This window comes from Patagioenas fasciata, chromosome 5 (genome assembly GCF_037038585.1).
Source record: "Patagioenas fasciata isolate bPatFas1 chromosome 5, bPatFas1.hap1, whole genome shotgun sequence".
NCBI lineage: Eukaryota > Metazoa > Chordata > Aves > Columbiformes > Columbidae > Patagioenas > Patagioenas fasciata.
This window is the reverse complement of record NC_092524.1, coordinates 46,830,174-46,855,861: the sequence shown is the minus strand read 5'-3', so window position 1 is coordinate 46,855,861 and position 25,688 is coordinate 46,830,174. Positions and strand designations below refer to the sequence as shown.

Sequence of the window (25,688 nt, the reverse complement as noted above, 5' to 3'; positions counted from 1 at the left end):
ATACCTGATGAAGTTATACTTCCTAAGACTGACTCAAAGGATCATTGATTTGTAGTAGCATTAACCACTGACAAAAAGTATAAACAAGAGTTTGCCTAATGTGTTTGAGTTTAATAATGTAAATGGTAATAGAAAATTACTTGCAGCATTGACTACTTTCAGTGTTTCAATGGAAAAGCATTTACAATGCTGGAAATGTAATTACTGAAGGTGATTATAATTTTGGCTTCAGATAAATTGTTTTCCTTCCAAATATAGCAGTCTTCACTCTGATGAGATTATTCATAACTTATGTATTGCACTTGACTTAATTGTCATATAGTGTAAACTAACCCCTCTCAAAAACATGATTTATGTCCTTTGCTCTAACTGATCTATTAAATGCAGCCTTGTTTTGTGTTGATTTTTGCCAATTTAGGGAAAGTGATTTCAGTTTGCTCTGTCCTGGCTTCTCCTGATCTGATCACTGCCTTGGCTTTTATTATTCCACAATTGCAGTTACATCAGGATGTGTGATAAAGATTATTGAAAATATAATGCCAGCTTCTTGAAATCAGAGAACGAAATGTGTAATAGTTGCATTCATCAAAATGTACTTGATTCTGAGACTTTTTATAGAATGGTCAATGTGCTGGTTTTAAGCATTTAGAAAAGCAAGAGTTTGTTTTTTTCTGAATTAAGCAAGCTGGGATTTGAAACAAAGATCAACTTCTTATTGTGCAGTAGGAATTAATACATTAAAAAAATCTCTTATTCAATAATTCAAGGAATGCATTAGAATATTCTGGTTTTGAAACACAGTTGTGTTAGAATAAAAGGGTTATATCGGAGAAAGGCCAAGGTGCCTTCTTGGTTTCCTCTGTTTCAGATGGATGAAAAAAAGAAAAAAGATCTACTGGGGAAAAGACCATGTAAAGAAGAAAGGATTCTGATCTGTTATTGTTATGAAAATATGTTTTAAATAGGCTAATCAAGATTTCTAACCTATTTTGAAGGTAAATGTGATGCCCAGTAGTGCTGGGAATGAATACCTAACTAAGAGATGCAATGAGTGTGTATGTTTGTGTGTAGATGGCTACAGAGAGATCTATATCTGGTTTTGTATCTCAGATAGGGACTGGCTTTTTTGTACCTGTTTTTAAAGCATCATGATCAAGTGGTGGAAGGCAACTATTTACCTTTCTTATTATCACTTTTTCTTGACTTGATTGGTGCGGTGCGTAGCCAGGAAAGCGCTAAGGCTGGCAGCTTGACTTCCTCCCTGAAAATAAGTGACTGTGGGTGAAATCAAGAGACTTAGAAGATTGTGAATCGTAGGGAAAGGTGAGCAGGAGACTGTTTTGGCTTCTAATACAAGCTGTAAGGAGCATGAAACAGGATGAGCTGACAGCATGTTCAGAACAGGCAAAGGAAATACTTGTTGGAGCAGTGATTCATGGAACTCGTTGCTGCAGGCTGCTGCAGGGGCCAAATGCTTGTTGTGGTTGAAAACAGGAGTGGATAAATTAATGTTAGAAAAATCTTTGGATGGTGTGTTCTTTGATCCTTAAATCGCAGGGAGGCTTAATTATACCTCCTTGCCCTGTTTATCTGTTCTTTTCTGGTCATCTGCTGCTCATCACTTTAGCAGCAAGGGGGCACTGGCCTAAATGGGTCTGTGGTCTGAACCAATGTGCTGTGTGTGCTGCCAGGAGATGGTTGCAGCCAGGGTGTGACTGGTTAGATGGACACATCAGGGCTTGGTGAAGCACTGAAGTCTTTAGCAAATCTGTTCTGTGTCAGTGGAAGCTGTTGTCTGTCTTCTCAGTTTTACTTACAAAAGACACTTTGAGCTTGTGGCCAGTTCTGATTTTTCCTGTGACTTCACTCCTATATATAATTATTTGGATGCTGCTACTCCCAGAGCTGAAGACTTTTCTAGCCTCACCCAAGCCCTGTCAAGGAAGCACACAAAGACCAGAAGCATGATGGGCCTCTCAAAGCTGATTAGCACTGAAGTAAAGAGACTCACTGGCTGTGGTTCTTTTGGAGCAAGGCTCTTGCTTTTGGCTAGCTGGCAGCAGTGTTTTGGATCACAGGGCTGTTGTGTTTTGCTAAACAATCCTTGTGCTTTCTGAACCAGCTCACATCAGTCACTTATCAGCCTCTGTCTCTTCCAGCCACCCCAGCACATCGCTAGGCTGGTCCTCCTGCTCCCCAGGTACAGGTGTTCAGGTTTTGCCATGGTGTCATTTCGGATTGGTTGCAATGGGAGAGAATGTCCTTGCAAAGAGGGTCAGGCACACAGTACAACATCTCCAGCTTTCTGTTACTGCTAAGTTGAACACCGAGGGTATTTTGTGTTTGTTTGTTTGGTTGGTTTTTTTACTCATGTAGCTAATGTTTGTTTTGATTATCTGTGTGATACCTTAGACTGAAAGAGAAAAATCATGTTGGTTTTCGTTTTGTGTGCAGGTATCCACAAACAACTACTGCAATCATGTTTAATATTTGGAGCTTAAAAACTTATCCCAGCAGTTAAACATGCCTTTAACTTTGGGGACAGAAATGTGTTTAGAGACCTCAACATTGATTAGTAAAAAAACCCTCCTTCTCTCCCCAGCTAATCAGAAAAAAATAGAATATTTTTCTAGTATTTCTTGTGAAGCTTTTCTGTAAGAGGAAATTTCAGATTGTCCTCAGTTTCTCCCAGTGATCTGTGTGGTTACTATAAAGACAATCCCCTCTCTTTTTTTTTTTTTAATTCCACTGTGCACGAACAATAGTAAGGAAAGTAAGAAAAGCCTCAAAAAACCTAGACAAAACAGAAGGGTGCCCAGGAAATGTAAGAAAGGCAGCTGCCACTTCAAGGGTAAGGCACTGAGGAAAGCTTACCTCCCTCCAACGGTGTTTGCAGAGATCAGTGCGGCCTGGGCTCTCTGAAGTGCCCTGGCTTCTCTTACTGATCTCTGGACACAGCAGCTCCAGTGCCACATAAACTTTTCAGAACGCCAAAACTGCTGTCTTTCACAAAGACATAGATTGACTGTCCCTGTGCTGTATGTAACCCAAAGTTAAGGTCTACTTTGAAATCCTATTGTGGTGGCCAAATCCAAACCTCAAATGGTTCCAACATCTGAGGGCCTGAGCACTTGATGCAGCTGAGCGGTGGGGAAGAGTCTGAGGTGCCCATGTGAACTTGGAAAGGGATTGTGTTGGTTCGAAGACTGAGCCTGTCATGGTCAGAGTGGTGGCAACTGTGGGGCTAGGGATGGCTCTCAGAAGTATAGAAAAAACACCTTGGCATGCTTCACCTGACTTTTCAGCTCTTTGCTCCTCTTGTTTTTTCATTCAAGGTGGTTTCTTGCCCATGGCCTTTCCTACAGGCCACCACTAATTCAGCCACCACCTCCTGCTCATGAGGGCAGGCTGAGAGGCATCTAAGTTGCCTGGGTTAGATGCATCATCCCAGTGAGTCCCACTACCTGGAAGAAGCACCTTAGCAGTGTTGGCTCAGTGTGGCATGAGGAGATGGTGGTGCTTACAGAGTGTGATGCTGTCTGTGCTCAACAGTCAGAGGTGGAATAAAAACCTGAGGTCCTTGTTTATCATATCTCTCTGCCCCCGTTACCATGGTGCATCTCCTTCTGCTTTCTGAAGCAGACATGAGCTTACCCTCCTGCACTGCCTGACCACCAGATCAATGCAAATGCCATGACTTCAGCACTTGCAACCACTTTGTAAGCACTGGACAGCTGCTGTAATGCTTGCAACACTCATGATGTCACTGCTGGGTTTAAGCCAGTGGTCTATTTTATGATTAGAGATTTTGTTTTTTGCTGGAACAACTTCAAGACTTTTTCATCACTAGCTCATGTTTATTCCTTGCACCAGTGAAGTGCAGAATGTCAGGAGAAAATGGGTAAGTGGAAAAAACAGAGGAGTCCATGGCAGAGGCTGACAGCACTGCCTGTCTAACCAGTCCTCAGCAAAGGTCATCTCACAAAAACTCAGAAGCTTGCTGAAATTTCTTCTGGATATGGGAAGACACTAAATGAGTGAGAGGGCTGGGGCTCTCCTCCCCTTCTGCAGCACACACAGATCGTGCCTTCTCCACACCCCAACTCTGCCGTGGGGCCATCTGCATATTGAGGGCCAGAAAGGAGCAGCTCCCGAACACAATAAACATTACTCTCTCTGGGTTAGTTTTTACATTTCTGTGTTTTATTTCTTGTTTTGTTTGAAATGACCTGTACCACAAGAATACATTTTATTTAAGAGGTTTATATTTTTTCTTTCTCTCTCTTTTTTTTTTTTTTTTTTTTTTTAAAGAGCAGATAATAGTTAAGTAGATACTGTTTATTTCACTGACTGTCTATAACTCCCTGCATCATTCTCACAGCCTCTGTATCTCTGGCTTCTCCACATAACCCAGCCACAAGGACAACAGAATGGCCTTTGGCCAGACAATTGATGTAGCTTGTGGAAGCTCTTTTTCTCAGCTCTGATTTGTAATAAAAGCTCAACAAGTTACATTCTAGGGTCTTTCTTAATGACTTTCCCCTCTACTAGCTGCTTACATGTTTCTGGTGCAACATGTTTTATTTTATATATTTGTAATAGATTAAAAAAAAAAAAAAGATGACTTAGCTTACAAAGAGAAAAATAATGCCCCCTTAGCACGAGCAATACTGCAAAACTGATTGTTGTGAGGGAGTTTCCTGTAGCTTCACAGTTTTGCTGCGAAGTGTAACGCTCAAGTTTCCCCAGAAACCTAATTCCGTGTGGTATTTTACCTTTTCTTTTAATTGATCCCCACGAAATTTGTTGTTTTACGGGCTAGACACCGCTGTTCCCAGAGAAGAATGTGCCCAAAACAGAGGAGCTGGTCACTTGGGAAGACTTGCCTTTTGTAGCAGTTGACAGGTACATGGTTTCCGTGATCAGCACATGCAGATCGGGGCTGGGAGCTGCTTTTACCGTGGTTGCTGGACGTAGGCTTCATGCTTATCCACTGTCACTGATACACTTACCTCTACTGCTTTTCTTTTCTTTTCTTTAAGTCATAGAGCTCATTTCTGTCCCAAGGCTCAAGCTGCCCATGCAGAAGGATGGCTGTATGGTGCTGACTCTGTGACTCCTATATTACACATAAACTCCATATAGAGCCCTGACCCAGACCCCATTTCTTAGTTTATGTCTACTTCCACATCCCAGACCTTTTTGTAAGAGACTCTCAGCATTCAAAGACCTAAGTGGTTGCTGAAGTTCCACTTCCTACTTCAAAGTGCACTGAGATGAATACACTAAGATGTTACCCTTCTCTGAGAGCCCAGCTCACTGCACAGCTAGACACACTCCTCAGTTGTGGCAGCCTTGTAATGCACAGCAGATCAGAATAACTGGGAAGTGATGTGTGTGATTCCTGCACTGGTCTGAAGGGCCCAAGAGACCTGACCTGGTTCCTAATATAAGATGGTGCAAGCCTTTTAAGGGTTAGATCTAGACAGGTGTTTCTGTCCCAGTTCCTGGGGAAGAGTTTGCATTCCTTGCTTAAAGAGATTAATATATGCTTATTACTGTCTGGTTCAGTTCCCATCCTATTTCAGAAAAAAATGCAAACAGTTCCAGGCATATTTCTTCAAGCAATGTGGGATATCCAGAGGGGCTCCAAGGTTATGTAGCTCTAATAGAGAAAGAGGGTCCTGGAGAAAATACATTTGGTAGCTTTATATTTTTCTGTCAAGGCAGGAATTGCCTCTGTACCGTAGCCCTACTCTAAATAAACAGCAATCTCTGTGGGCTAGAAGCTAACTCAGCAGCTCTCCATGATCATGTTTTCCCTCTCTGTTCTAGAAAGCAGGCCTGAGTCAAAATATGAAAAGGCGGAACAGCTTTTTAAATTTTTTTCCTAGTAAGTGACCTTTCCAGCCAGGTCCCAACAGAGTAAGAATTGCTTGTTTTTTCAGCCCATTTTGGGCAGCTACCTTTGCATAGCAAGTCAGAACACAATATGCTGTGGATGAGCTGGATGGGGCTTGGCAGGTGAGCAACAGTGATTGGTGATTGAGTCAAACTCACAGGTGAGAGCGCAGCCCAGCACATTTGTGAGAGCATTTATGCCACAGCCAGTTAAGAGTTGCCAGGGCGCAGCGTATGGCAAGCTGGGTCTGTAACGGTGGTGTGCATTTCACTTTGGTCCCTCTCAGTCACAGATCGGTACAGGGATCACGAGCGCAACCAAAAGCCTCTTGTTGTCTCCTCAGCTGCCTCTGGGGAGAGAAGCACAAGGCCACTGTGTAATTGCTACTGCTGTGAACATGGAAACAGTCCCAGCTCCCATGTGCTTTCTGTCCCATAGGTGTCGGTTCACTAATGTGCCTGAAGCAAGACTGAATTCCTGTATCAAGTGAGTACAAAATGAGTGAGAGCAGCTACAACCATGTTGTGTAGGGAAAACTCCAAGGAGATGGAACTGAACAAACTCAAGTACCAGGAGCAGGCTGGTTACAAGAGCTGAGAGTCCAGCACCAGCTAGTGTCCCCAGTCTTTGCATGAGCCTGGGCCTTGTTCTGGCAGCACTGACAGCCCTGCTGTGACACATTCTGCTCCAGCAGGAAACAAGCATCCAGCCTCTCCCAGATCACATGCCTCAACCCTGGTTTGGAAGGCTTCCTACCATGGCAAGTTACTCCCCTATCATACCACAGCTCTCCTGGGCTAGCCAGGAAAGGATGGACACTTGAGGGGAACAGGGGCAGCATAGCTGGTGGTATCTTGCATGTGGAAGTTTCTCTCATCTCTACTGCCGTGCCACTGGCCACAAAAGAGACAATACATTCAGGTTTCATCAGCTCAGGCTGGCTCAAAACTAAGGAACCTAGAAAATAAAATCTCAGAGAATGCCAACAGCCAGTTTTGTTAGTCACACACATTCCCTCTGGCTACTGGGAAAGCAGCAGTTGTGGCTTAGGCAGCAGATCTAAACTAGGGCTTGGGGACAACAGGAACCTGGTTACATGAGAAAAGTGAATAAACATTTCCCCACTTCTTTTCCCACCACCTCAAGGTCAGGTATTTCCTTTTCCATCAGCAAGACAACCTCTTACCAGGCCCAGGTACAATCAATGCTAGCTGTTTTGCTGTTGCTGAGGATAAGGGATGAGGCATGGGAAGACAGTATTTGGGTTATTGGGGGTTTCGTGCTAGCCTCTAATTTATTTCCCTAGGCTGCCACAAAAAGCAATTTCTGAGGCTGAAAAGCTGCCTCTTCCAAAAAGCAGTGCCCTTGATTCCTAACTAGCATTTGGCAATAAACCTAAGTCCCTGTGGAGAGAAGGTGCTATCACTTTAATGAAGCCTAGGAAAGCCCTGTTTTGGGGTGCATTTATACTTGGGCAGTAACCATGCAGACAAAGCCTTGTGTTCTCTGCCACAAGAACAAGTGGGGAATGGCACTCAGCTGAGCTGAAGAGGCAGGTTTGATACACTACCGGGTGAAAAGTATGGGAGAATTGTAGTTAGCACCACATAGGAGAGGATGCAGAGATTATCAAGTCAACCCAGCACTGAAGCATCATATTGGGATCTTTTCTCTTTTTCTTGGTATCTGGGAAAGGAGACGTGCATTCTCTCAGGGACATACATCCTACCTCTTCAGGGGCCTGCGGGGATTGTACATGGGAGGGACTAGCCAGGCGTAATGACACACTGTACAAGGGCGCAGAATATCTTACACAGTTAGGAGCATCTTTCCCGGTAAGAAGTGGGGCCTGTATGTACAAGTGTTCGCTGTTGCTAGAGGAGCCTGGGAGGCAGCCGTTTTGATCAGGAGAGGTCCAGCAGCACTCTTCTCCAAAGGAGCATCTGTTCTATGGTTAGAGACAGAAAGATGACAAAAAGAAGGACCCTGGCTGCTTTCCTATCTGACCCCTCATAACATCAACAGATAAATTTTATATTGACTCTTCTCTTCCTGCTTCTGTCCCCACTCCCCCTCCAGCACTGGTAGAGGGAGCTGGGGAGCAGGCGGCCTGGACAGTGCTGAGAGCATCACTGCTCAGAGGGGCTGAGCCCTGATGACCGCCTCAACAAGTGCAAGAGCATATTCTGGTATTTCCCACAGAAAAAAACAAATGAAAAAAAGAGAAACAGGTGAGTGATTAAAAGAGTTTCCTCCCTCCTGTACATGAGATTCTGCAGTCACGCCGACAGAAAGACATTAAATAATTCTTCCACAGTAAATGTTTGGAGATAAAAGCCGGCGGTGGCTGCTGCTGCTGTTTGGATTGCTCCGTTGTCTGCATCTTTGTTTCTAGTTTGTTACCCGGCCACTGTCGGCTGGTGCTGGGGCTGTCAGACCTTTGCCTCTAGCATTTCTAGGAAGAGTTTATGCATGGGAACCTTGCCCTGCAGTTTGATGCTGTAGAAGTGCTGCACAGCTTTGGCGGCCGTCTGCCGCAGGAGGGGCAAGGTCAGGAGCAGCTTGCCTGCTCGCCGGGGCTCCTCGTTGCGCTGACTCAGCTCGTAGTCCTGCAGGGCTTCGTGGAGAAGGTCCTGGAGTTTCTGCACTGCATCCATGTCCTCTATGTGCATGGAGTCTGAGGGGAGGGAGAAAAGACAGCAAAGAGGCAAGTCAAATGGGAGGAAGGAAATCCTTTATCGTCCTGAAGCCAAGGACGCTTTCTTTCCTTTTCATTTGTTTGTTTTGTCCCTGCTTTTTTAGGGGGAGAGGGTGGAGGTGGGCATGAGGGGAAGCAGTTGTTTTTGTTGTTTTGTTTCTTAAGGGGGAAAAATCCACCTTGCTGGCAGGTGTTGGTGCTGCTGCTGTGAAGTTCAGCATCAGCTCAATGAGTTTGCCCTAGCAGTGCAGGGATGGTAAGGCTGCCAGGGGCAGGTGACACATTGTGCCCTGTGTGCTGCCCATTTTGTCAGCCACCCCAAGGCTGTGCAGGGGCCAGCCGGGAGCCTCTGTGACTTACACATTCACTTGCCCTCCATGCTACTTATGGAGAGAGTCACCCTGCAAGGGGCAGCAGCTGCTGTGCTGCCGCTTGGGAGCAATCTCATTAAGAATAATTAACACTGCTATAGTGCTTCATCTGTCTAAACTGCCTAATTGCCATACAGCTGCTCAGGGTGTCAGCAAGACAGAAAAGCCCCAGTAGGTCACAACCAGTGTGCCCAGGGGTGTTGCCAGACCCACCTTTGTGCATATGCCCCTGTTTTCAGAGACTGCCAGCAGCTGCTCAGGGAGCTCCTGCTTCAGGAAAGGAAACCTGCACCTCCTGCATAGCCTCTTCCCTTGGGCTGCCAGTTAGGTTTCTACAAGCTGCCAGAGGGCGAGCAGGGTTAGCACAGCCCCTTGGTGTGTCCCTGAGGCAAAGGTAGCTGGTAGTGACACAGTCCAGGGTTGAACTGGGGAACCCGAGTTGAATACAGGCTGCTAAACTTTTGGGTAAGTCATAGTGACAGAGGGCAGCACCAAAGAGCAGAGAGGTTGGATTAGAGAAGCTAACCATGCACAGCATGACTGGAGGTTTTTCTCCTTTTCATCTTGTTGATACTTGCTTCTTTCTTACAACCCTGACAGAGCTGTAGACACTGCTCCCATGTCTTTGTTGTTCAGAGACTTCTAATCGATACTAAACCCATTGATAAAGATTCGTGCCACAGGGCAATGAATCCAGAAGCCGCAGCGAAGGGACACCAGGGCAAGCACACGTGGTTGCGCTGTTGGCCACTACAGCTGGGCTTTGCAGTGTGGCAGCACTCTGGCTCAGCCCACACACATACAACACAAACGAGAGGACATGGGTTCCTCGGTGTGACAGCAGTGAAGGGGAGGAAAGCTGCCTGAAGCTTCAAAATCTCCCTAGAAATATGCGTCATCTCTATGGGGAGCGCAACACAAATTAGAGACTGTGAATTTCATAAGATACATGTACAGTAAATGCTATTTATCTATTTATGATGCATGACTGATAAAGTATTACAACAGTTGTGAAAATATTATGTCTAGCAAGAAAGCTGATTAAGAAGCTGTTTAGAAGGAATGCACTAATTTCTGATAAGTTACTGAGGAAGAATTGTTCTTGCTGCATTTGCTTTTTGTATTCAAGAGACCAGGCAAGGAAGCTCACAGAGAAGGGCTGGTAGGTCATTGCAGTGACCTGAGCTAGCCACAAAGGTCGATTCTGAAAAGTAGGGAGGGAGAAGCATGTTGCCAAGTCAGTCTGGCAACTTCTCCCAGCCAGGTAGCACCTCTGGAAAATTTCCATGCACCATCCGGCAGAAGTGAGTGGGATCTATTTCCTGCCAAGTCGCAGAGGTCATTTTGGAGACTGGAAGCATTAAGAGCTGGAGCTAGGAGAGAAATGTCCTCCGGCCTATCTGTTTAATGTCCTGGCTAGGGGCACAATGGGGAGAAGTAATCACAGCCCAAATCTGCAGATCCCAGCAGGTGCTAGAAGCAACAGGCAATGAGCCATGCTTCAGGTCAAAATGGGTGCTCTGGTTTGGGGTATGGATGCTGCTGTAAAGTAAACAGAATCCCAAACCTGTGCCCTTCTGCTACTTGACCTGTGTAAGGTCATGAGACTTACCAGCACTAAATAACTAGACATATACAGGGAGAAGAACCGGAGAAATAAAGATCAAAGCCTGCCCCACACCCCTACTCTTTGCTGAAAGAAGCTCAAAATCGGCAGCTGACTACAAAAAATAAAATAACATTGCAGGATTAATTTCCTTGCAATCCATCAGTGAGCTGGTGTCAATGGCATTGATAAACTGTTAATTACAAAATCAATAGCTATGAATTTTTACAGCTGTCAGCGCAGTGAAGTGGAGGGAGGCTGCCTGACCAAGTCTCTGAGGGTCAGCTGGCCTGGAAGTCAGGCTTTGTGTCAGAAGCCCTTCTCCAGCACTGCAGGCATGCAGTTCAGGGTGGGTGTGAGAATGAACAAGGCTCACTGCCTCCTCACCTCAACTCCTTTCTTGCAGATTCTGGCAGGAACAGCAGGGACCTCACAGGACCCATAAGTACAGAATTTGCTATACATCCTTGTATTAAATCCAGACCTTGTTCACTCCACCTCAGCACTAAAGTGCATTGGGTAAAAAAAGGGGATATAAGGTTTGGCCAGTCTGGGATGTCCTTAACACAACACGTGCTGTATGCCGGTCTGGAGGGCTCTTCAACGCACAGATTGATCAATTTGTATTCCTGCGGAAGGCAGACCTAAGAATGCCTAAGAAAGGCTCCGAAGGATAACGAGTCTACAGCACCCCTATTCCGTGAAAAATCAGCAATCATATTGTTGGGACTTGCCTGCTCCTCTGGGCATTAAGAATTCATTTCTCAGCTCTCTAAAATGCCCTTACTAAAGACAGAGTTCGCTTGAATTATCTTTGCCAGTCCCAGCAGGTGTGTCCTTGGTGCGTTACACTGAGGACTCAGATATCAGCCACAGCTCTGGCAAGGTCAGCCTATTGTCAGCTTCTCCTCTAGTGAATAGTGAGTGAGCTCCCACTTCTGGTTTAATTTGTTTTAATTCCTAGAAACAAAGGGTCAACGTATACAGGGCTGCATGGAAGAGAGGAAAGTCCGTAGAAGCTGGGTTGCATGAGTAATTACACCCAGCAGGGAGAGGGAAAACTCAGGAATTTATGTATATGCGGGGCAAGGCAGAAAGCAGGTTTTAGCAGCACAGGTGCTAATGTCAGTGCTCAGCTTCAAACTGAGTCTCTGACCCAAGGGAGCTGAGGACCGGCCCAGAGGCAGTCTGGATTCCTACTGTTTTAGGCATCAGCTGTTTACATGCACGCACATACATGCAGGCTCTGCAAGCTTACTCCATGTCAAAAATACACTAAGAAAAATAATTTCTGTTAAAAGAAGGTGAAGGTTGAATATGAAGGTTACATTAGAAAAATACACTTGCCCTAGTCTAACTTCCTTATGTGTGTGTTGTGAGAGGCTTTAATTACATGAAAAAGATCTCGTGCGTTACTTTCATATGTTTCACTATGAATAACAAGGCAGGATTTTTGTGGATTATGCTCCTACATAGCTGCACTTACATCTGCACTAGGAGAAATCAGTGGAGTCAGAATGGCTTTTCCCATCAAGCTGTGAACATGCTTTGGCCTGTGCCTCCTGACCCTTACCTTGTGATCTTTACTTCAGAGTGCTGGAAGCAGAACCCCAAAGCGGCTGATGAGTGTTGGTTGTTCTGCTCTGCCTTTGCTCAGTGTTTCTCCATTCCTGATACAGACTGTCCCATAAGGCTCAGCCTGGGCTCAGTCCTGACAGCACAGTGAGCAACATCAGCAGAGAATGGTTCTGTTGCACTGTGAGGAACTTCACAGCACCAAGGGTCAGGTCCTGCAGTGTTTCTGCTCATAGAATGGGCCAGATAAACGTCCTGGTGTGGCACTTACCCTGTCACCTTGTCACAACTACTGCCTTAGCACTTCAGCCTCTCTGAGGAGCCCTTCTCCCTGTTTAATCCTGTGACCTTCCTGGTAGACAGGAGGCATGTTCTTTAACAAGAGTTGATTACATTGCCAAAAGCCACCGTCCCACAGTCGAGAGAAACCAGCCTTGGCCATCTGCCCATCCTGGTTCAGTGGCAAAGTGAAGGCAGCAATTAGAGCTAAAAAAGCAATATATGAGAAATTGAAAAAGGGACCTAGATAGCAATTTATAAGAATCAGAAGTTATGAAGTGTAGAAAATCGATAAGGGAAGTGAAGGACATTGGAGGAAAATCCATGTCTGGGAGGGCTAAGGACAATAAAGAAGTTTTATAAATATTTAAGAAATAGAAGAAAATAAGAAAAATGACCATTTGTAGGGGAGCTCTTTCCACCTGGAGATGATGAAACTATTAATAGCAGGGCAAGGGAGACAGAACTCCTCAGTGAGTATTTCTGTCCTGTTTAGAAAAAAAGAAGCATTAGATACCTGTATTATATTAAGATGATAAAGACTTCTTAGTCTGTTGTTTAGGCAAGAAGACACCAGAAATCTGTTATGGACAAATTTCACAGAAATCACCAGAGCTGGACAACTTGGCTTTAAGAGTTCTAAAATTGCTGGCTGAGGCCCATCTAGGGCAGATTAATGATTAACAAGTCTTGGTATTTTTGAGCAATTCAAGATGACTGGAAAAGTTCTAATGATGCATGCATTTTCCTAGGTCTTATCTGACAATTTCCATGTTAGCCTGATGTGAACCAGGGAAAAATAAAGGAAATAAAAATGTGACATTCAATTAAGACTTATAAGATGGTATTTAAAAGACGTTTAGATGTGGCACTTAAGGGTATGGTTTAGTAGTGGACTTGGCAGTGCTAGATTAGTGGTTGGACTTGATGATCTTAAGGGTCTTTTCCAACTTAAATGATTCTCTGGTTCTGCTGCCAGTCAACATGATACTTTGGAATAGAGGTCTTGTCAAACAAACCTGATTTCATTCTCTGATGAGATTACAAGTTTGGTTGATAAAGTTAACTGCATAGATGTAATAGACTTAGGCTTTTATAAGGCACTTGGCTTAGCACCACAGGACATTCTCATGAAAAAATTAGCACTATGCAATATCAATACAGCACACTTTCAATTGATTAGTAACTGGCTAGATGACAGATCTCAAAGTAGCTATCGGTGAATCATCCTTGAAGGAGGAGTTTCCTACTGGAAATCCACTGGGATCAGTAAAAAAAACAGATGCTACTCAACATTTTTATCAATGAGCTGTAAGTAATTTATTTCCTTTTTTTTTTTTTTTTTTCTCATTTGCTGCTGCTAAGAAGTATAGATGGCAAAGAGGAACAGATTAGTGTAAAATGGTGAGGACAGGGCAGCCTCACAGCATTCTGAAGCACTTGCTTACTCTTGAAATAATACATCTATAGCCATGTAATGCAACTATGGAACAGGAACTTAATTGTGTCAAGCTGTCAAGTGCAAAAAGACCTGGCGTCAAAGGACACAGCTCAACAAAGACCAGTATCTGGAGGCTGAACTCAGGCAAACTGACCTTAAAGATATGGTGTCTTTTATTTATTTATTTATTTTTTTTAAACTGAGATAATTATTAGTTATTAGAGTCGGCTACCACAAAATACATAGATTCCCCCTCTTTTAATCCCTTCAGCTTCACACAGGGTGTCTTTCTGGAAGGCAGCTTTAGCCAAACACATATATTAGAGTCACTACTGGGCTGCAACGGTGAATTCTGTGACCTCAGCTCAGCAAGGAGATCTGGTGTGAAACAATGAGACTCAAGGGATGTAGAGGGAGCCCTTGCCACACAGTAGCTTTAGCAGTTTGCCTTTTGGAAGGGACTCCTGAGCAGATATGTGTCTGGCTTTTGCACAGCATCAGTGCAGCATGCAGCACCTGCTGAACTGAGGGTTGTGACCCTTCCCAGACTGAGATGGAAGCCACTGGGCTGAGGGCTCTGGCCTTCCTCATCTTCCTCACAAGAGGAAATAGAAAAGACAACATCAGGATTCTGCCTACATGTCTTACACTCTGCTGTACTGATCCACACTGTCTCCCAGTTAAAGAGGGATTCAGTACCTGTGGTCACTGAATATCTCCAGGAGAGGACCAGGCAGCCCCAACCTCACAGCTTTTTGTGGGATTTGAAATGGGGACCAGGGTTTCCTTGTCTCTGTAACTGAGCAAGACTACTGAGGTGGGATGCAGATATGGCTCACATTGCCTTTTCTTAAGGCACTGGAGTTCATTTGCTTCTTTTGCCTTTCTTTTACTGACAGAAACCAGCCATCCCTGCCTGGTTCCACTCCCTAGGACAGGGCCAGAGCACAGTTGCAGTTCTAGCAGCAGCAAGCCTCCTTCCTTCCTGCTCTCCAGCTTAGGTCCTACTCTGTGGACTGAGAGGAGCTTTGAGGATGTTGCATGACACAGGAAGAGCACAGGCTTGGGCAGAAGGCTCTAGTCTCCTCCCAAGCCAGATAAAAGCGTGGGCCTTGACTCCCTGATAATGAGGCTGGCTGGGCCAGAGCTGTACCTGAGTTGGCGAGGGCCAAAGCTTTGAGCGTGACAAACTCCTCCTTTTCCACCTTGAGCTTCTTGTAGCGGCGCACCAGTTGAAGGATAGCCAGATAGAGCTCCAACAGCCCCGTCAGACGAGAGTGCTCTTCATCCATGATGTAGTCCTCAGCATAGACAAGCTTGTCCTCATACGGCAGGGAGCGGTACACAATGCCCAGGATGAGGATTTCCATCCAGGCACTCTGCAGGAGGCTCATCTGGTCCCCAAGGGAGAGGTTGGAGAACCCTGACAGAGCAAAAGACAAGCAAGGTCAAATAGGTGTGCAGCAAAGCCTCTAGGAGCCTGGGGTTTTGGGTTTCCCTGGGATTTACTCCAAGCACTCTCCCTCATTGGCCTGCTGCTTTCATGAAAAAAAGAAAAGTTTACTAAAGGGACCCTATCTCCGTGGCAATCAGCACATGTGGCCCTTACCCTTCTCTTTGCTCCCATGCCCACCCACAGCTTCAGATAGGAGTTCTGATGCTCTGACTGTGTTTATGGCAACTCAAGATTAATGATAACCTCTTTTCAATGATCTCTGCTTTATCTATAGCAGCAAGTGTTTTGTACCGCATCATCCTGCTCACTGTTCCTCTGTAGATTGGTACTGAAGCCTATTTAGTCTTCCCCATCTGACCAAAGAGCAGAGAAGAGCTCCCGATGGCAGAAAAGAAGGATTCTGATGGGACTGGAGGGAATGCCATAAGCCTGAATTACAAGCAGAGCACTATCTCCAATTTTGGCCAACATGAGAAAAGGTCCTACCACAACAGAGTACTGAAATGTATTCAAAAGCTGACTGCATTTGTGAACAGAATCTTCTTCTATTCCTCAGCACTCTCTGAGCTCCACACCATCAGCTTTCTGCACCTGACAGCCAACAGCCCTACTGAGCGTTCAGAAATACCTTAATGGTGTCACACAAGTACCTAAACCACAACCAAACCCAACAGCAATGGAAGCAGCACACAGCAGTAAACCAAGTCATTCTCCTGAAATACAGAAAGAGCAATCACAGCCTCAGAGCCCACTTGAGAAAGTGGAGAGGCCAAAACACAGAAGCACTGTCTGTCCTGAGGGGAAAAAATAGAGGTGCATGGGAAAGAAAGCTGTGTCTGTTATATCCTCTGTACCAGGGACCCTTGAAGGCCAGACTGTGAAAGATCCTGAGGGACAGGCACTATGCAGCAGCCATTACAGACACAGATGCCAAGCACTGTGTGTTGGTCCCATCTAGGCAGCTCCTGCCCACCACTGACAGGCAGGGACTGTGCTTTTTGGCAGCTCCCTGCAACTCAAGATTCTCAGGGCTCTGAGAGAACGGAACACCCAGAGACCCCTCAGCTGGGGGTGATGCTCCTCCAGCTTTCCATGCCAGTTTTCTCCCCAGACACTTATTAAGCTTTGGGGCTCACCAAGAGGCCTGTGAGCAAATTAACCTCTATGCAGGAACCGTCCAGTCATGCTGGCTGTGTGCTGGGCTCAGCAGGATGCCTTTATCCCACAGCCCTCCCTGCTCACTGTTCTTGGCCCTGCATCCAGGCCTAGGTAGCCAGCCACCATGATCATCATTTGATTTCTCTTGTTATCAAGTTGGCAATTAACAAAAGAGCTGATGATTGCTATATTGACTGACTGTGGGTTCTCTTTTTCTATCTCTACTATCTCAGCTGGGGAAGGGAAGGCAAAAGGGTGGGTTAGTGGTATTTATTTATCACTACGCCATGTTTTCTGTTTGTGTTGCCAGGGGAAGCAAAGGGTGATAATGGCCTGGCAGCCCTTGGACATCCAATTTCCCTTATCAGGCCACTGAATAGAAAAGAGGCCCCAGGCCACATTAATTAACAGATACCAATCAGCTGTCACGTGTTGTGTGTGCAAGGTCTGAGGGGAGCAGTGGGTGGGAGGGAAGAATCAATAAACCATTGGGGAGGAGTGCCAGAGGGAACAACTAAAGAGGAGTCCAGGCTACTGGGGAGAAGAGCTGCAAATCCAGCTCCATGGCTGTGAGATTGATTCCTGTACAGCACAGCCTGTACTCCACGTAGCCCTGCACCGGGTGAATCCCACCCCCTTGCTCAGGCTGTGAGTACTTCAGGGGTGCCTTGTCCTTTGCCTCACCCTTCTGCCCTTGTGCTCCTGCGGTCAGGACAGTGCTGCTCCTGAGCGCAGCCCTCCTGAGTGCAAGTGCAGGCTCATGGAGCTCAAAGGTTTGGGATCCTGTCTCCCCAGGTCTGCTTGTTGCACAGGGAACTGATGAGATTAGCCCTGAGACAGGGGTCATGGTGCTGTGCACAGCCACTGTCATGGTCTCTGGCACCCAGAATCTCTCCTTTGATCACACCTCTCCTAGCTCTGACCATGGAGAAGAGCCCAGCATCAGGCTGCTGCCTTAAGCCCACTTTCTAGGTCAGTCACGTGGCCTTTCTGCATCTTCATTCCCATCTGGATTACAAAAGGGGTTATGACATTGCCTCACTGCAGTCTGCCAACAAAATTTGTTAAAGATTGAGAAACAGTCATGTAGTAGAGTGAGTGGATCTGGGACAGACATGGCTCTCACTTTTCTGCTACAGAATAAAGCAGAAAAGTTGACTTTACCCTAGCAGTAACCTGTACATCCAGCATCTTTGTTAATCACTCTTTCCCAGAGGCAGTTACTGGAGGTGGGAATTGCACAGGAGAGACCAAGCTCTACCCTGTGCCAAGGAGAACAGAAGAGCCAGCTGCAGTTGCCCTACCCACCTGGGAAAGCCCCTTGCCAGAAGCACTCCCAGGCAGTCAACACTCCAGCTTGGGCAGGTGGGTGTGAGGGAGGGAGAGCTGCAGTGCCAAGCCTGGACTTGAAACAGCTGACAGAATCAGGACCCTTTTCCTCCAGTGTTTACACATATAGAATACAAGGGCTGGAGGAATGTGCCTGTATCATTGCAGTCTGCACCAACAAGGGAACATCATATAACCTGGCATCTCCCACGCTATAAAACTTGAGATCAGGAAAGGCAAATGCTAATTTCATCTGGCAAAAATCACAGGCTTGCTGTTATAGGTTTATAACACTGGAGAACCTCTGGCTGTGAAACTCAAGTGGCTCGTCACCTTCCAGCTCTCAAGAAATTTTAGAATCCAGACCTTTTGCATTCCTCAACTGTTTGATGGCACAGCATCCAGAAAGTGCCCTTAGTGATCTGTTTCTTGCTGCTTTTCTCAAGTCTGATCCTGAAAGGTGCTGAATGCTCCACTGCCATCACTGGGCTCCCACAATAGGAGCCTCTGCTGCATGCATGTTTCCCTCCTTCCCAGGTGCAGGTTGAGAAAAGCTGCTTTATTTGCAATAGCTGATGTGACATTCAGGTTTTTTTTGGTGGTGTTTTGTTTTTTTTTTTTTTTTTTTTTAATTTCAGTGGTTTGGCAGTGGGAGCTCCCAGAATTTAAAAAAAAAAAAAAAGTCACATAATTTGTGGCAAGTAGAGTTCATAATCTGTTAATTTATTATCATTTCTGTCATCCTGGAGGGCCATTAGCAGAGGTAATAAAGGGAGATGTAATTATAGGATCTGAGGCCACTCCAGACACAGCTGCTGTCACTCTACTTGCCATATTTCATTCTGTGCTAGTACTATCGTCTTCCTAGTGAGAACAGCACAACAGCTACCCTGGGAGAGCCTTCATTGTCACCCCTCGAGAGAAGTCTTGTCTCCCTGCATCAAGGCACACAGAAAAGGTAGATGTTGTTCAGAGGCAATCAGCAGAGGGGGGAGGATGAGTAGTGGGGAGGGGGCCTCATACAGAAGGGGACAACTCCACATTGGCTAAGCATGCCTTTTAAGCTAACAGCTAATAAGGCTATTGAGCTAATAACATTTGCTAAACACCATTAAATCATGTTTTCTTGTTATCGTAGGAGAGTGTCTTAAAGCTTAACTGATTTTATTTGCTAACACTGTGGGGTAGACGTTTGTGCTGACACCTGGGATCCTAGAGGGTTGGTATGACTTGAATGTCACACTGTTCTTTACTAATTCCAGTGTGACTACAAGGCAGGAATATGTGTCTTTTGTTCCCTTCTCCATACTTCTCTGTCCAAGAGTGTATGTACACAAGAAGCAATTCCTACTTTGCTCAAAATGCTTGGAAGGCAGAAACACAGGGCACGGACAGCCTAGGCACCTGGCAGCCTCCTGGCCCTGCCCTGCTCTGCTCTGCCCCCTTGCTGCCTAACTCAGTATGTTTCATACTTGTTTTAGAACTATAGGGTATTTTGTTCCATTTTTTTGGACTGTCTTTATTAGGTTTGTTTCTTGGTACCGTTCCCTTGTGTAAGAATCCCCGAGCTCCCTCCTGTGCACACAGTCCTGTTATAATACTGCTGCTGGTCTGAACTGTGCCAGGCTGCTGGCTGTTACTGTGTTGCAGGGCCTTTGTTAGGAAAGGAAAATACACAGAGAAAATTGAGATGATGGCTGGTATGTCCTGCCTTTCAAGAGGAGAGGAAGAGTCCCTTTCACAGTGCAGGAGTAATCGCTACTATGCTTCTGTTCTGGGATGATATCACCGTTACAGTCTGGAAAACTCTGTAGAAACTTGGAGCTGAGCATCCCATGCTCATCCCACAGCTGTGGGATGTGTGCTACGGCAGGGTGCCCTGTGCAAACACAAATAGCCAAGGTTAGAAGAACACACAATGGCACCTCACTGGACAGCCGTAGCAGCTAATTGCATTGCGTTTAAACCATTCCTGTTAACACCCTAAGTACTGGGTTAGTAGAGCAATCCAGGCTGAGTTCCCTAATCTCCACTGTCACCCCGCTTGTGATGAATCAGCCCCAGATGGATTCCAGCGCTAGTGATGGGTGTAATCCCTGCAGATACTGCAGATCTTGTGTAAGAAGGGCACCACTGAGATTAACCTCTGCTCAGAAACACTGTCCTGAAAAAGTTTCTCCAGATTTCATAGTCCCACCACATGAGTCCATATTTCACAGAGTCAGCTCCTTCAGCCTGGGCCCACCCTGCCTGCAGGTGGGAGACACTTGCTGTGTCACTCAATCATACAGGCACTCATTGGATCCAGTCAGTGAGTCTTCTGAGGCCGGTCACATTGCCAATGAGTTTGTCCTCATTGTTTATCAGCACAGAAGCCTGGAGATTCACTGACAATAGTGAGCATGTCTTCCATCCCAATGTGAGTTGTTCTGTGATGAATCCAGTATGACAAAAGCTTTCCTGAGTCTGGGCAAGAATGGCCACTACAGACGTGGTGGGTACCTGCCTGTCATTAGCAATAAAGTCCAGTCGCTGGCATAACATTTATTAATCTATAAAGAAAAAAGACCTAGGTCATGTTGATGCAGCGCAAAATCACTAAATCCGCTGTGCTAAATCCACTAAATCAAAGGGCTGTTTCCCAAGTGCTTTCACTGTGCCACCCAATGCCAGGTACAACCAAGAACTTTATAATATCATCTCAAAGACTTCTGCATAATCCCTGGGCACACACACATGCAGTCATCAATTTATGCCCCTACACCACAGGCTATATTGGGGTTTGTTACCAATGACAGCGCAACACAAGCAGTTTTCTGTGACAGTTAATTTGCACTCACTACTCTAAGTAAAAATCCTGGTTGAAGACAAAAGTGTAAAGCACAGTAATAAATAACAGTTCCCTTTGCTGTTCATGCTTACACTCTTGTAATTCCCCGTTTACCTGGGATGTGCTTTGCCCAGCCAATGATCACCACCAGTTCCCTGTCTGCCAGGTCACAGAGGGTTGTCAGGGCTTTGATGTCACTCTCCGGCATGGTTGGATCGGGCATGGCATAAATCTTCTCTGGCTCAGCCACCAGCAAGTGAGAGACGATCTTAGTCACTGCACATTTCAAAGGAGAAGTTGTTGTTTTATCTCTCATGACATAAGGTGTCATAACAGCCCTTTCTAGAATGACCTTCCTGGCATAAGACTATAGAGCCCATAGGACCTCAGAAATGGTTTTAGTCACAACAGGAGAAGGCCATGCTGCAACTACACAAGCTGTAGTGACCTGCCCATGCTGAATCAGCTCTGTACAGGGATGACAGAAACGGGAGGTTACTCTAAGGTTCTCAGCCATTGTCTCAGGTAGGCCCAACAAGGTGAGGAGAAGGCAGGAATAATCGGTGGGATGTGGAAAGCTTTACAGAACTATGGGTAGTATGGAAGAGAGAAATCAGCATTGGGACCAGTTTTGTTAACATAGCTTAGATACAGGAAAAGATCAGAATATCAGTAAATGGATTTACATAATCTCTTAGGAAAGGTCTGGTATTTAGTCCTAGGTACAATTAATACAGCACCTGGACTGTAACTTAGGCATACATAACCTACCTCTGTACTATGATCATAAGAAAAAAATCCTAGTGCTGGTGACTGATACAGGAATCAGAATTGACAACCGCTCCATTGAACGTTTTGGAAGACCAATCAAAAGAAATTTAGTGGTTGCTCAGAGGAACACAATCCAAGACCAATACATACACGGCTTTTTAGCTGGAGGAGGGATCTGTAAGCTCAGATAAGTGCTACTCTCAGAATCCAGCCTCCTCTTATATTTCTGACGGCCTCCACGGACTCGATCCAGACGAACACCTGCAGGTAAAACAAGATAAATCCTCATGATTCCTTAGTGCCACAGGGAGCCTTGACATGCAGATGCTAAAACTTGCTAAGTAAGATGTTGCCCACACTCCAGGGAGCTTCCCTCTCCCAAACACTTGAGATCTCAGCCGAACCCAGCAATCTCAGTAATACCAGCTAGACTGCCTCCAGCTCTAACCATGCTGCTGTGAGCTTTGCTTTTATTCAAAACATTAATGAAGACAGAAATTAACCCATTCAAACTCTTGAATCATCATCAGTCTGATAGGCAAATGAAAAGCTTCAGACCTCAATGACCTTTAGATGATCTTGCTTTTGAAAAGAAAAACTTTAAATGTCAATCAAACCTGCAGTTACAAAAATAAGCTTTTAGATTGTTCTTCAAAATGAGAAGTTAAATGTTCTGTGACCTCTCACTATTTATATTTGAAAAAAGTGACCTATAGCAAATAGATTATGAACTCTGAATTCAACAAAGATGTTCCAGCCTTGATCAAGTAAGGCAGCTGTAATAAAAGCAGAACCCAAATAAATAGAAACAACCTCTGCTACAATAAAGCAGCGATAAAGCTGAAGTAGAGAGACACTGAAGAATTTGTTGCGGTTCATTCAAAATCCAGTGAATCAAACTGCAAACAGCACACTGAAAACAGGCCCCAGTGAATGGGAAGCACCAGTGACTGTCACCATGCAAAAAAACATAGCACCATGAATAGACCAGGAACAGCAGCTGAACTGCTGTATTAATACAAAATACAACATCAAAAACAAATTGTAAAAAAAGCCATAGATATTTGTCCAACTATCAGTTATTTCTGACTAGCCATATTGTGTCTGGTAATCAGTTCTTGTGAAACTGGGGTAACTTAGTCTTGCTGGGAAAAACAGCTATTGCAAAAAAACCCCAAAGAGTTCAAGGTAAATGGAGGAGCATTCAAGTAGAATAAAAATTTGAATTTACATTATACAAGTGAGTACTTCCTTACAAACACACATGAATTTATCTAGTCTGATCACAGGAAACAATTATGTGATACACTTACTAATCACATCAAGCAATGATTATTTTGCAGTCAATCCATTACATAACACAAACAACTAAAAGCAAACACTCCAAATCAGTTTTGAAGTGATGCTTTTTGAACAACTTGTACACCTGAAAAAACCTGCAGTCTGCTGACAAATATTCTGCCCTAGAAAGAGGCACACGTCTGTCACTTACACTGTGTGTTTCAATGCCACATTTGTTTACTGTGTCATGGAAAAGAGAAAGATTTTGCTCTAATGCTCACACCAGCCCCACTTGCCCCACATGAAACCGTTACCTGTCCCAGTGTCTAGATGCTGAAACCCTTCACAGCTGGAGCACCCAAACCATCTTGACTGATGGGCAGTACCACCAACCCCCCAACGGCAAAAATAACCAGCATCAGTCAGGCGAACAGCACTCAGTTATACAGTCGGACAGCAAAATTCCTCTGGCAGCAGCAACACCCACATGGAGATCTAGGTGGCATTACCTGTAAGCCATGGTGTGTGGGGACAGAGTCTCAAAGGAATGACATTATTAATGCCGTATAGCATTTTTAAGAGTCCTGCTGCTCCCACTGAGCAGGAGAAGCAGGAATGAGCAGGCCTGGAGCTCTCCAGAGCAAAGGAACTGCTGCTGCAAGTGGCTGCTATGGGAGGACAGCAGACACTGAAAATTAAAAGGGTCAGGACTGCACTGTTCAGAGATTATGGAGGAATCCAAAACAGGCTGCAGGACTTCAGGCTTGAATCACAGCGGCCCAAGACCCTTGCAGAAGGGTCACAGTGGGGTCCATTCCCACATGCGGGTGGGAAAGATGTCATTTGTTCAGGGAGACACTATTCGCAGTCTAGGAGAAACAAACACACAGCCTGCCGGGTGCTTTTGCTTGGCAATTTGATAAGCAGTGGAGAAGGGCAACTGGGTAGACTGGGAGGGGTAGGGAGGAAGTGGGGAAGGAGCTCGTTTCCTTCTCCCAAGGAGAAGCAGGCCATCCTCCAGTGCTTGGCAGAGGGACGGCTGCACAGGTTGCAGCAGTATTAGGGACCCTCAATCAGATTATAAGGACACAAAGGACTTAAGTGCATTAAAAAAATATAAGAGAGATGCAGAGAGATTTACCCTCCATCCCTCCTTCTCTCACTGAGCAGACAGGGAGGTCTGTTTGGCCAAGGACTTTGGCTTGTTAATTTTGAACAAGCGTTTGTCCTCCTCTTGTTCCCCATCCTGCGCGACTCTCCTTGAGGCAAATGTTGTCAATCAGCATTTGCAGAACCACTGTTCTACCCTGTTGTCATCGCTTTGGCTGCAGAGCCGGTGAACAGGCTGACCCCTATGAAGCGCATCCCAGTGCCAGTTGCTGAGTGCAGTGACCTGCAGGTGCTACAGCAAACAAGAGCATTTCAACCTCGAGTCCCTGACTGTGGCACTCCAGACATAACCATCATGGCAAAATCCCTTCCCCAAAGACCTGACAGCCTAATAGGTCATATCTAGATGAAAGAAAAGGGCATGGCCAAAAATCAGGATGTGGTACTGAGCTGCGGCATTCAGGTGGCTTGTTAATGCCTGCTGTTCTACTTTGCTTTCCTCAGTGGTTGATTTTAAGATAGGCAGGCTGGCTGGTTACAATGCAGCTCTGAACAGGACACTAAAGGACATTAAAACAGATGAGGAGGTGCAGTGGGTGAGCTCAGGGAAGCAGCATGAAGGAAAGCACTGAGCAGAGAAAAAACAGAGGGGGCTGTAAATTGAGATATGAATGGAAGTAAGAGTGTATGGAGAAGGGAGATGAGAAAGAGAAGGATGGAGCAAGACTGAGTGGTACATACACTGTAATCCCAAGGGTAGATATCACACCAAATATGCAGTCACCTGAGCTTGAACTGTAAGGTACACTGGCCACTTATGAGATGTAGCTGGTCCACGCTGAAGACTCTTGCATAGGATTTGGTGCCACAGCCTGAAAACAAGGCAGCAGCTAAAGAAGGCAGTTGCCTTCTAGCTTCTGCACAAACATGTCTCACATGGATCCTGACTGGCCAGTTCCCAGGAGAGAAGGCACTAATCCTACAAAACTGCCACCACCACAAGCACCTGTGGACCCCCCTTCTTGACAGTATCAACAAGGAGGGGCTGCTAGAGCAGCAAAGAAGGGAGGGCTTACATACGCTATGTGAGATGCAACAGTATAGGGCAAAGTTTGGGAAGTAACACCCCTTGATAACTTACCTTTCTGGCAGCTGCTTCTTCACAAATGAAGGCTATCTGTGCTGGAAATAGCCCCTTCTCCTCCCACTCCCCTGTGTTGCAAAGAAGCAATTGAATTTTGTTATGTTTTGAGGGATGCTGCAAAAGCTCTGCCACCCCATCTGACCTAGGTGTGGAGCTGACCCTGGTGCACACCGCAGGGATTGAGTCCCAGCTCACCAGCAGCACGTTCTCAGCTCCCTGGCCTGCCTGAGCCCCCTCTGGCTTCGCAGGGAGGAGGACAGCGCCAGGACTTGTGCAGGACTTTTCAGCTCAGCATCCTGCCTGGGGTAGGGATGTCAGTTTTCTAAACGTCCTGTGGGTGCCACTCGTGTTCCAAGCACTTTTGCAGAGCGGTCTGTGCCAGCACCAAACCTCTGCAGTGGAAGAGCTGTTCTGCTGATCTGTGCAAGCTCCCTGCATTTCTGACATGCTCCTCCGAGAGACGTCTGCCTGACAACTTTGGGATCAGATGTCCCCTTGCTGACTTGATAACATCAGGCTTTGGGGTTTTTTTCTTGATGGAAGTAAAATAATTCCAGCTTTTTTTAAAAGCTGGACCCAGGCCGAGTCTGTCGGAAGTAAAAATAGCCGAGTATGCAGAGGCGACAGCACACAGAGTCAGGTTTAGTTTCTCTTTTATTTTCTGGGGACTAAAAATACTCTTAAAAGCTCTGTGAAGCTAAGTCCTGGCCAGTGTGAAATGCAGTCTAGGCCCAATA

At 45.6% G+C, this 25,688-nt stretch overlaps 1 protein-coding gene across 4 annotated transcripts in view; it reads right to left on the bottom strand.

Moving 5' to 3' along the window:
* Positions 1–4,204: 4,204 nt before the first annotated feature.
* Positions 4,205–25,688, bottom strand: part of ESRRB (estrogen related receptor beta) — a 132,393-nt gene continuing 110,909 nt past the window's right edge. For all 4 annotated transcript variants that reach the window (XM_071809475.1, XM_065840182.2, XM_071809474.1 and 1 more), the window contains 4 exons: positions 21,567–21,677; positions 20,760–20,921; positions 15,026–15,295; positions 4,205–8,579 (listed from right to left, as the gene is read on the bottom strand). In XM_071809475.1, the coding sequence (XP_071665576.1) occupies positions 8,335–8,579; positions 15,026–15,295; positions 20,760–20,921; positions 21,567–21,677 (788 nt within the window). In that variant the 3' untranslated portion in view covers positions 4,205–8,334. The remainder of the gene's footprint in view (positions 8,580–15,025; positions 15,296–20,759; positions 20,922–21,566; positions 21,678–25,688) is intronic.